Here is a 12,159-nt window from a genome sequence, read left to right as displayed (position 1 = left end):
AGTCTAAACCGTAAAATTATTCAATGTTAATACGTCTCACAACAGCTTAAATTCGATTATGCTTAATAATATTATAATAATCAATTATACAGTTAATTTAATTGTCAAATATTTCAGTTATTTTTACCAAGGTCACTATAGAGCGGGTATTTCTTCTGGCTAGCGCAGCGCGTTGCCAATGCAACACGAGTACGCACTGGCAGGGTCGCCATGTGATATGGGTTCAACTGCTTGCTATGATGTTGGTATAGTGTGAATACAAATATAAATAGGGTACATCGCCAATTACTAGCCACCCCCCAATTACTGGCCACTTAATTTGATTTCTATTTATAGGTGAACAAAGTTCATTTTAGTATATAAGGTACGAAAATCCAATTATTAGCCAGTTTTCAATTACTGGCCACCTATTCCAAAAATGAATTCTATTTACAGATAAATAAAACTCATTTTCAGTATAAGGAAAATGGCCAGTAACTGAAATTTATCCACAACCCACTCGTTCAATAACTGGCCGCCTCTTACAAAAATGAGTTCTATTCACCTATACACAGAATTCATTTTAGTATAGGTGGCCAGTAATTGAAAACTGGCTAATAATTGGCGATGTACCCTACAAATGTTTTATTTCGGAAATAAAATTACAACAATATCACATTTATGCTGGCCACCACACTAGGCACAGCCTGTCCCGTGGTGGACATAATACGGACACAAGTAATAAGTTAATACTAAAAACAAATATACAATGAGGCTTGAAGGAAAAAAAATACCTATTTAGTTAAAATAGAAACGGTGAAGGATGGAATTTACAGAGATAAATCAAATGATACATGTATTACCTTATTATATTCTAACACTACGTGCTTATATGGGTGAGACGTAGCACCAACAACCCCAACAAATACATAAGTACATAACAATAACAGCACAATAAGGTTTACAAATAGGGAATATTACGCAAAACTGCGTAGAGGGAGTCACTAGGCCAAACACATGGCCTACCGTGAAACATGACAATCGAAAGTTCGGTTTCTACCGCTATCATTCTTGCCTATTCGATCGATACAGAGGCAGATAAAGAAATTTCGATTTCCGCGTTTCGCGGCAGGCCACCTGTAAACAAACCGCTTTGATGCATCAACGTCATAGTGAAAACTTGTCAAAAAACTGTTTAAGGCCTAGGATATATAAGTTACTCTATGGTTTACTAAACAAATTACTGCTGCACTCTGGCGGCAGAACATTGCAGTAATACTCCCTATTGTCGATGGTACTCACGTTCGCACTTGAAGTCCGCCTGGTCGAGCGCGTGCAGTTGCGCTTGACGCAGCTGCGGCGGCGACGCGCATGTAGCACCAGGGGCGAGCCGGCGCACACGCAGCCAGCCCGCCAACCAGGCAGTATGACAGTTGCATTCCAGGGGATTGCTCTCCAGGTTTCTGTGATACAGAAATTATATCCAGGTTACACATCCACAATCCACATTGAATTGACGTGTAAAATTTGTACAATTTTATCAATAAATGTATCTTATCTTATCTTACAGGCACCTGACGCGATAGCAGAGGACGCTGGTTCGATTCCAGTCTGGGGCACTGGAGGCGTTGGTCACTTTTTCTTAGTATACGAGTATGATATTTAATTCAGTTTATAATTTATATGTAGTGTTTTACTTGAAATAAAAACAAATTAAAATATTTTTCCGAAAATAGTTTAATTTGTTCCAATACTTATCATAGAGTTATATTCAGGTTTGTGTCATACAAAAAGTCAACTTGTGACACTGATTTTCAGGGCAACCATTAGTAAATTTATTAAATTATACCAAGATAAGTCTGCAGCGATTTTGATAGCCCAGACTGTGCAGGTGTTATTTTAACCTCTAGCCGCCCATACGGCAAACCTTGCCAAGCAAAATGAAATTTTATTTTGTCAACACAACGTTCAAATTAGAATGGAACAGGAGACCTTTTTATAGGTCTCTGGGCGGCTAGTGGTTAAACGTCAAACTTCTATGAAATGATGACGTGTACCATTACAAAGTTATCTTGGTCTAACTCTAATCAATTTCGAAATTTCTTATCAAATTTATAAAATATTAAAAGTAACTAGTCCACCTAGTGATCGAAAGACTCATCCTCATCTCTTGACGCCTAAAAGGCTAAAAGCCTAGGTATTTTATTAATGAAATAAAAAAGGCTTTTAGCCGTCAAGAGATGGGGCGAGCCCTAAAAAAGAGCCAATAACAGGGCTCGAGTCTTTTAGATCACTAAGTCTACCTATATATAATGATGATGATGTATGTATGTGTATGTGATGTGTGTTCTTTCATGTTTTATGTTTCTTTTTGTACAATAAAGTATTTTACTACTACTACTACTACTACTATAACGAACTCTATTAATGACATTCATTTGTCAAATATAAAACACTAATATTTGTCATGTTAAAGCTACTTACAGTGTAGCAAGCATAGTCAGGTGATCGAAGGCGGCTGGAGTGATGCATCTGATTTTATTATCAGTTAGAGATCTGTGAACAAATCCAAAGTTACCTTTATCAGAGTAGGCACTTATTTTAGTGGCAACTAGTAGCGCCATCTCTATACTTCGTTTTTTTTTGGCATTAGAAATAAGGTAAACAATCTTGATGTGTCTTTTAATTGAAAAACACATTTTAAAAATAAGTTTCGGCAAATATGTAACAATTATGAATGTAATACGATCATTTATATTCTTCTGCTTTAAAAAGTAATAGTTACTGATTTTTATAAAGCGTTTTTCAATTAAAAGACATGTCAAGATCGCTTACCTTCTTGCAAGTTCTTTCTAATGCTAAAAAAACGAACTATAGTGTAGGACTAAAATAGTTTCTCAATTCAAATTGCAAATCATAGTGTCGCATTGCCCAGGCCCCCCCCCCCCCATACTCGGGGGGCCCCGAAGGACAGACAGCAACAGTATATTTGGTTACCCGCGTAATATAAATAGAAGATCATAGAAAATGTTAGTTTAATTAGCTTACTTTACTTTTCAAAAGAGCCCCACATTCTTATGTGCCCAAGGGCCTCAGCATAGTTTAAGACGGCCTTGCACGCGTATAGCACTTCTATAGGATCCTACCTTCTATACTACCAAAGACATGTAACTTCGTAAAAGACGAATAAAGTCTAAGGAAAAAACGTGCCTCGGAATTCAAGAAAAAGTCATTCTCGAATAGATGCCGCACACACCTTTTAGCCTATACTCGGCAAGATGGCGTGACGACACCGTTTCATATTTACCAATTTTAACAGATATCAGTGAATAAATATGGATCAAAATGTTAAAAAAAAAGTAATTTATCCATATATATACATTTTATGATAAAATAATCAAATACGTATTTATTTTGAGTTTTAGTCGTGTGTCGATAGATGGCAGTAAATTTACTGTGACTACATAATTTACTATGACAGGACCCCTCTATCCACTCACATGCATTTGGTAACTGAAGCTATCAGCTGTCGCCCTTATTTTCTTATAATAATAGAAATATCTTTGCATTACAAAGATCGGAATGGCGTTCTAGTGTTCATAAGAAAGTAGCTCAATTTGAGCAGCAGCGTCTGGAAGCCCTGGATGCTAAGCGTCATATCCGCAAGACGCGACCTAAGCCCTCCTACACATACACCCGCAACTCGACTGGACAACTCCATTGCGCATCGTGTGACCGCATCTTCAAGACAAAGTTTGGTTTTGCGAGCCACATAAGGGCATTTCATAATCCGGATAAGAATTGTTGATGGAGTCGCCATTGCCGGATACGGCAAGGAAGAAGAAGATAATAATAGAGGTCACTGAAAAATATCGAGCATGTGAGTGGCTATACTATGTATTCATTTTGATACTATTAATACTCACAGAGTGCCCAAACTGTGCAGTCCAAAGAACATCTTGTCGGTGACCGTCTGCAGGAGATTACCGTCCAGAAGCAACTCCTGAATGTTGGCAGCGCCGTCGAACGCGTTGTCTTCTATCACTGTTATACCTGCACAACAAATATTATATAATAAGCTGCAGCGGGGGAATTTCGTCTGCGGGGTAATTTCAACTAATCGTTATCTTCATTACATTATTAATTAAATAAATAAATATTATAGGACATTTTTACACAGATTGACTAAGTCCCACAGTAAGCTCAAGAAGGCTTGTGTTGTGGGTACTCAGACAATGATATATATAATATACAAATACTTAAATACATAGAAAACACCCATGACTCAGGAACAAATATCTGTATCATCATACAAATAAATGCCCTTACTGGGATTCGAACCCAGGACCATCGGCTTCGCAGGCAGGGTCACTACCCACTAGGCCAGACCGGTCGTCAGATATATATCTGGACATATATGGTAATCTAGTTAATAATGTAAAACATGGAAGATATTTCGATTAGTTGAAATCGTCAGATGACAAGCAAAAGTCACTAAGTAAAACCACAAGTTCCTAAGACATAGTGAATCATATTAGTACTAAAATAAGGTAGATTTTTGTTTATTTTTTTTTTGTAATTAGTGACTTTTGCTTGTCACCTGACGAAATTGCCCCTTTGCACCTTATTTTAGTTGTTTAGCATAGGAAACTGCGAGCCGAGTGTGATACACGGGCGAGGTAAGCGAGGACGTTTAGTAACACAAGTCAAGCAAAATTGTCAGAAACTTCGCAGGAGAAATATCTGGTGTTTTCCGATATAATAAAGTTTTTTTAAAATAATACAATGATGGTGGCAAACAGGAATACGGCCCGCCCGATGGTAAGTGGTAATCGTAGCCCATGGATGCCTGTGACGTCAGCAATAGTGATATTACAATTCCTCGCACCTGTCACCGATGTGAAATTGGGGCCTGTTTTTATCCGATATAATAAAGTTTTTTTAAATAATACAATGATGGTGGCAAACAGGAATACGGCCTGCTCGATGGTAAGTGGTAACCGTAGCCCATGGATGCCTGTGACGTCAGCAACAGTGATTTTACAATTCGTCGCACCTGTCACCGATGTGAAATTGGGGCCAGGCATATCGTGAAATTCCTAGGCATATCGTGAAACGTGAAAATCTTTGACTCGTTCCCTGAGTCGACGGAGCCCCGCTATGCGGACCTCCTTTTTCTGGGCAGTTTGCCCTTCGGGCATCTGAAGCGACCTAACGAACCTATCCTACCTATATATTGGCTTAATGTGACTATCGTCAAAACACTCAAAACATTACACAGGAACATTACGATCTGCCTGATCTTACGATCGGCCGCCGACAGATATACGTACATTATAATGTTCTGCTTTTATATTTGCAATAGTCGAGTATCAGAGTAATCGGACTATCTTCTTTTAAACGCTAGAAACGGAGGTCGCGGTACTTGTGTAACTAACTACAACAAATAAATTAGTCTTTTTAGCACAAAACAGACTCAAGTAAATTGTTGAATATAGAAATTTGATATTGGCTGATTTGGCTGAGCGCTTTAGTTTTTATGTTTAGTTCCTAAACTGGCCATGTGGCGCTAGTAGTACGATGGTGGACTGGTCGACGTTCGGTCGTACACGTTTACTTATTTATTTATTTATTTAATAAAATAAAATACAAGTTATTCTTAAAGCTAGGCATAGCCTCGCAAAACTCATCAGTGAGTTTGACTGCGGGGTCATCAGTCTCTAGTTATTAACTTAATAACATATAAAATTGTGTGTACTTAAAGTTTAAATTATTAATATATATTATGTTTTTTTAACATAGTTTTAAATTTAGGCTTATTATTTTCACGTCTTATGGCTTCAGGCAAACTATTAAGTAAGTATGGAATTCTCTTCCTAAGGTTTCTATCCCCGTAGTAATTATTAATTCTAGGAACGGATAGTTTACCTGAAGTCACAGCCTTTGTGATGTATGTATGATTAACCGGTGTTAAGGAATCGGCTGAGTTAAGCTCTTGGTAACTATGGTTACTCACCGGTGTTGTTTGATATAATGTATTAATTATTTACGAAAGTCTTCTTGTTTTTCTTAAATGGCCAAGTTAAATAACTTACCGTTGTTCCTGAAGTCCAGTTTGATCAAGTCTGGAAGGCGACCAAACAGTCCGTCCGACTTGATCTGTCCTAGACTGTTGTCTGGCATCAGCCTGAAATAGATATGAATAAGTTATATAAAAAATGTTACACAGTGTGTCTGTAAGAATAAATGTACCTACGCTATAAAAGTTGGAGCATTCCCTGGCGTGCACACGCCACGCTGATGCCCCACGCGTCTCACTCTAGGGCTGTACTACTGTGATACTTACAGAGCATCAGTGTTGAGCGGCAGATCCCTCGGTACTTCAACAAGTCCCTGGCGTACACACGCCACGCTGACGCCACACACGTTTCACTCTAGAGCTGTACTACTGTGATACTTACAGAGCAGAGCATCAGTATTGAGCGGCAGATCTCTCGGTACTTCAACAAGTCCCTGGCGTGCACACGCCACGCTGACGCCACACACGTTTCACTCTTAGAGCTGTACTACTGTGATACTTACAGAGCATCAGTATTGAGCGGCAGATCCCTCGGCACTTCAACAAGTCCCTGGCGTGCACACGCCACGCTGACGCCACACACGTCTCACTCTAGAGCTGTACTAATGTGATACTTACAGAGCATCAGTGTTGAGCGGCAGATCCCTCGGCACTTCAACAAGTGCCTGGCGTGCACACGCCACGCTGACGGCGCGCGCGGCGTACTCGCACGAACACGCCGACGGGCACGCCGCGGCGTCGGCGCACGCGTTGGCTGACTCTTCACCGGCTGACAAATACAACGTAAGGAACAAACAAATATCAACCAAATTTCCAACACCATAGAGTCAAATTAGCTTGTTGTATGGAGCACAGACTTAGTCTTTGACAAAGGCTCAGAAATGCAAACTCAAGGTTTGTCAGCGAGTCATGGAACGTAGTATTCTGAGCGTGAAATTAACCGATCGCATTAAAAATACAATACTACGTTCAAAAACTGGAATAACTGATGTAGCTGAAACTGCCGCCAAGCTCAAATGGGATTGGGCAGGACACGTGTGCCGTATGCCGGAGGACCCGTGGGCCAAAACGTTGGGTCCCACACAAATTGTAAGGCGTCATGGTAGACCTCGTCGGAGGTGGCGGGACAACCTTGACGCTTTTGACAGAGACTGGTGGGAGACTTCTGAGGATAGGGATATGTGGAAGAATAAGAGGGAGGCCTTTGCCCAACAGTGGGACAATATGGGCTCATAATATATAATATAATCTAAATATACTCACGTTTGCATTTAAAGTTGTCCTCCCTGAGTGCATCTATTCGTTTTCGAGCCATCCTCTTCGGGGAGTCGCATTTGGCCCCCGAAGTCTCGAGGCTGGGGTTTTTGCGGAGGTAGGCGGCGAGCCAGCGAAGCGAGCAGTCGCAGGCGAACGGATTGCGACCTAAGTGTCTATGGAATAGAGTTTTAATTAGACTTTTCACTTCACAAAGGATCCATTTTAAATTTATAACATCTTTATTAAGTTTAGGATGGTTTAGACATACTTTGTCACCGAGAGATAGTAGATGTGTTGAACGTATAGGCAGTGGCGTAGCTAGCATGGGTGGCACCCGGTGCGGAAATTGTGGGTGTCACCCCAAAATTCAATTAAAATTGTAAAATATATTTAAAAAGATTTAATTGTAATTTATGTTAAATAGCTCAGGATTTACTCCATCGCTTTCATTTTACATGATTTTACGCATTTTTATAGGTGGCACTACTGATGTTCACGGTCGAGTGTGGTCGGGTGTCACCCCTAAATGGGTGACACCCGGGGCGGACCGCCTCCGCCGCCCTCCCTAGCTACGCCACTGCGTATGGGTGCTAGGAAACAATAAAGTTTGTTATGCACAGATACAGTGAAGGGATATTAACACACATATAGGTATAGCAATCTAAATTTTGACTACCTATAGCATCTAAAGAATAATCTTACTTACATTTAGTAACTGGAGACGCCTTGTCTGTCATTTTCTGTATAAAACAGTCTGCTGATTTTTGCGGCGGAGGGACACATCAAATGTATGGCTATTTTTGTACGTAACGGACCCGGGTATGTCCTTAAACTACGTCCAGGACCTGGGTATGTCCTTAAACCACGTCCAAGACCACCGGTGGACGGGCAGCAGCGTCCCTCAAATTCGGTGTACTCAACTGCGATCGCCGACCCGCCTGCCAAGCGTGGCGATTATGGCATTCACCCCCAAAAAAGGGGGAGGCCTATGTTCAGCAGTGGACGTCTTATGGCTGAGATGATGATGATGATGAATAGATACCCATGTCAGATAAACGTGCAGTGCTGTGCAGTGTCATACAAAAGTTTGCTTAGGTTTTCGGCAGATACGTAGCTAAGCTCTTAAAAAACGACTCCGTTTATTAAATGCTCTAAAAGTCCAAAAAGGATCTTGGCCTCCAACACAAGAGAGCGCCATTCTGCCCTATTCTGCGCCATAAAAATGTGTGTGTGTGCGTGCGTGCGTGCGTGTGTGTGTGTGTGCGTGCTTGCGTGCGTGCGTGTGTGTGTGTGTGTGTGTGTGTGTGTGTGTGTGTGTGTGTGTGTGTGTGTGTGTGTGTGTGTAAACATTTTACTTACAATGTCTGTATGCCAGTCAACGCGGCGAAAGTCCCATTGGGAAGAGACCTGATATTATTATCGTATAGAGATCTGAAATGAAGAAACATACATATTTGACTGTCAATTTTATCTAGTTTACCCTTTATTTCGTCGGGTGTCAAGCAAAACTCACCAAGTACAATCAAAAAATTAAAGTAACAATGCACTTTATTACACTTGCAACTCGGTTTATTGTCCAATAATTTCAATGATGTTATTTAGTGACTTTTGCTTGTCACCCGACGATTTATTCATTCATCAAACTTAGCAAACATTTGTTAATTTTTGCCTCTTTCTAACAAAGACAATCAATCAATGTCAAGATGACAATAAATAGCAACAAACGATTATCAACGGCTTGTTAGACTTGACAGAACCTTATGACAAACGTCTTTAAATATTAAAGTATATTGGCTTAAAGGACTCTCATCATATTGTAAAAAACAATTGGCCATAATTGTAAAAAACAATGTCGGTTATTGTAGTGCCAAATACCTAAATAAATAAAATAAATAAATAAATATTGGGGACATCTTACACAGATCAACCTAGCTCCAAACTAAGCAAAGCTTGTACTATGGGTGCTAGGCGACGATATACATACTTATATAGATAAATACATACTTATATACATAGAAAACACCCATGACTCAGGAACAAATATTAGTGTTCATCACACAAATAAATGCCCTTACTGGGATTCGAACCCAGGACTATCGGCTTCGCAGGCAGGGTCACTACCCACTAGGCCAGACCGGTCGTCATTGCCTTGGTCGCCTATTGAAATACATCATTATATGTAGCTAATCGAGCGAGGTACTCAAAATAATCTGAGCAATTATTGTTAAAAGAATAAGAGCGTGTGCTTATAATTTTGAATACGTTATGCAATAAATTATTTCTATTGCTGACTGTAACTTAAGCTACAAACAACTTACAATAATTTCAAGTTCTGCAGATCTCGGAAGGTGTCTTTTCGTACGCAGGTTATTTCGTTCGAGTTCAACAGCCTGCAAACAAAATAAATATATCAGAAAAGTTCTGAAAATTTATTAACAGTGTACATATTTATTATTATTACGCTGCACAAATTTCTTCAATGATAATAACTATGTAGTACGCCGTACTCATACAGCTTCTGGCCATGGTATTTAGAGTATAAAGTTAAAATTTCTCAACGAGAAATTTAAAATTTTTATAAATTTCTGAACGCACCGTCTGCGCGGGCGCGCGCACGACGCTGCTTCCAAGTCTACCAACCTCATTGTCGTTTTCATGCAGCTTTATGGTCATTACGTCAATTACGTCTTTTATCATAAAAAGTGGTTTTTTGTATAAATAACGTAAAGAATTACCTTAAAATATGCGGAGAAGAAAAGAAGACAGCGACCCAATTGCAAAATTGGGAGAACAAATTAGAAAATTAGAAGAAAGGATATGTTCACGTTCAAGGTCAAGTGCGGCGTCGTCTCATCGACATGGCCGATATGACCGGCCGCGTTATACTTACAGGTCGAGATCGAGATCACGATCTTGGACCTATTCTAGGTCTACATCAAGATCCCTATCTCCGCCGCCGAGAAGTAGATCTCGTTCGGCATCAAAAAGTAGATCTCGATCGCCCATAATAGTTATAGAAACTGAGGACGATCTCTCTTGTGAACCGGAGAAAGCAGCGCCAGAGAAGGAAGATTTAGTACAAAATTTCGATAAGAAAGAAGATACGCAAGGTAAGAAATACAATGACAATAGTCCTTTAATATTCTAACAACCTTTTTTGCATGGTGTGTGCCTTATTAACTCATTCTGACTGTTAGCAAGATATTGAAAAGATGGTGTAAGTATGCTATTTGATGTTGGGCTGAGCGTTTTGCAATGACGCACTACGCATCTCTGATTGCTAACTACACATAATGGTTCTTTTGATTATATTGGAGTGCTACACTAGGTATCTCTGTTGTTAATTGCATATAAAGGCTGTGCTGAGCTAATTGGAATGCTTTACTAGGCATATCTGTAGCTAACTGCATTTGGCAATATTTGGCGTACTGTGCTAGGTACGTTCACCGCCAGCAGTCATGGGCATTGTGGTGTTGTCATACTAGACACATTCTTTGCCAACAGCACTGAGTTATTACTCACGCCAGTCATGCCCACTGTCATACCGTGGTGAATGTAAAAACCTCTCGCTAGATATACCTACTGGGTTCTGTGGCGTGTTCGGTTAGACACAGCTCTTTACCCCTTGAGTTAATCAAAGTGGTATGCCGTTTAAGGCCGTCTCTTTGTATTTACTCATCTTCAAGTAGGTACATTAAAGTGCTTATTAATTTTTCAGCAATTGAAGATATTAGTGATAACATCTTAGCCTTGCTCGGGGATGCACCAGAAGAGGTTGCATTTGGTCCAAACCTTCTTGGACAGGTTGCTTCTCGTTGGCAAGATATAATTAAGAAAGGTATGAATAAAGATGACAGAGACAAGATTATGAAAAAATATCCCGCTCCAGATAACTGCAAAATTATTGGAGCCCCCAAAATGAATTTAGAGGCTCAAGTTGCAGCGGGCGAGACTCTTGTTCACAGGGACAAGGCGATCGAAATGAAGCAGAATGAAGTTTCTTGTGCGCTGACTGCGATTGGTCTAGCCCTTAACAACTAAGGAAGATGTTCATAATATCGGGTCTTGAAAACAAAACCGCACGCGACACTTTACGAGATTGTGAGGTAGACCAGTGGCTTTTCGGAGAAAACTTAGCTGAAAAATTAAAGGCTTCTAAAGCGATTGAACAATCTAGCAAAGACCTAAAAAACACAAAAAGACCGAAGAAGATACAACCCAGTAATTTAAACTTCAAAGGCCCGACCAACAACACACACAAACCCAGAGCCCGAGGTCATCAGAAGCAATACCACAGAAAACCGAACAACACTTCTTCTGCCAAGCCACACCATCAGCAGAAGCGTCGCACTCACCGACATTACAACAGCCGCCGTTAAATGATCAGGTTGGTATGAGTTACTGTGGTCAACTTAAATATTTTTTGGAGCAATGGCAAAATGTCACCAATGACCAAAGGGTCTTGTCCTGGATATCAGGATATAAAATTCCTTTTTTATCTAGGCCAATTCAATCAGTTACTCCAAAAAATGATCACTTCCCTGATCTTGACGCTCAAATACTAGATAAACTTGTTTCTGAGCTGTTAATAAAAGGCGCTATTGTAAAATGTTCACCTTGTAAAGGTCAATATCTGTCAAAAATATTTTGCGTGCCAAAACCTAATGGAGAGTACAGATTTATTTTAAATTTAAAAAATCTTAACGAATTTATTGCAACTGAACACTTCAAATTAGAAGACATCAGAACTGCAATAAAGCTAATGACACCAAATTGCTTTATGAGCACTTTAGATCTCCAAGATGCTTTTTTCTTAATACCTATACACCCTGATTATAGAAAAT

General features: G+C 39.8%; 2 protein-coding genes across 2 annotated transcripts in view; both read right to left on the bottom strand.

Annotated features, from left to right (window-relative positions):
• The window catches only part of LOC134676594 (protein slit), a 250,471-nt gene that overhangs the window by 22,035 nt on the left and 216,277 nt on the right, over positions 1–12,159 (bottom strand). Inside the window, exons 11-18 of the mRNA XM_063534987.1 lie at positions 9,634–9,705; positions 8,675–8,746; positions 7,322–7,488; positions 6,677–6,827; positions 6,075–6,166; positions 3,906–4,032; positions 2,464–2,535; positions 1,282–1,442 (exon numbers count right to left, since the gene is read on the bottom strand). Of these exons, the coding sequence (XP_063391057.1) occupies positions 1,282–1,442; positions 2,464–2,535; positions 3,906–4,032; positions 6,075–6,166; positions 6,677–6,827; positions 7,322–7,488; positions 8,675–8,746; positions 9,634–9,705 (914 nt within the window). The remainder of the gene's footprint in view (positions 1–1,281; positions 1,443–2,463; positions 2,536–3,905; positions 4,033–6,074; positions 6,167–6,676; positions 6,828–7,321; positions 7,489–8,674; positions 8,747–9,633; positions 9,706–12,159) is intronic.
• The window catches only part of LOC134676285 (uncharacterized), a 181,999-nt gene that overhangs the window by 27,236 nt on the left and 142,604 nt on the right, over positions 1–12,159 (bottom strand). The gene's annotated exons all lie outside the window — the stretch shown is intronic.

Source organism: Cydia fagiglandana, chromosome 24 (genome assembly GCF_963556715.1).
Source record: "Cydia fagiglandana chromosome 24, ilCydFagi1.1, whole genome shotgun sequence".
NCBI classification, from domain to species: domain Eukaryota; kingdom Metazoa; phylum Arthropoda; class Insecta; order Lepidoptera; family Tortricidae; genus Cydia; species Cydia fagiglandana.
The sequence above is the reverse complement of the archived record's forward strand: the minus strand, read 5'-3'. Positions and strand labels throughout refer to the sequence as shown.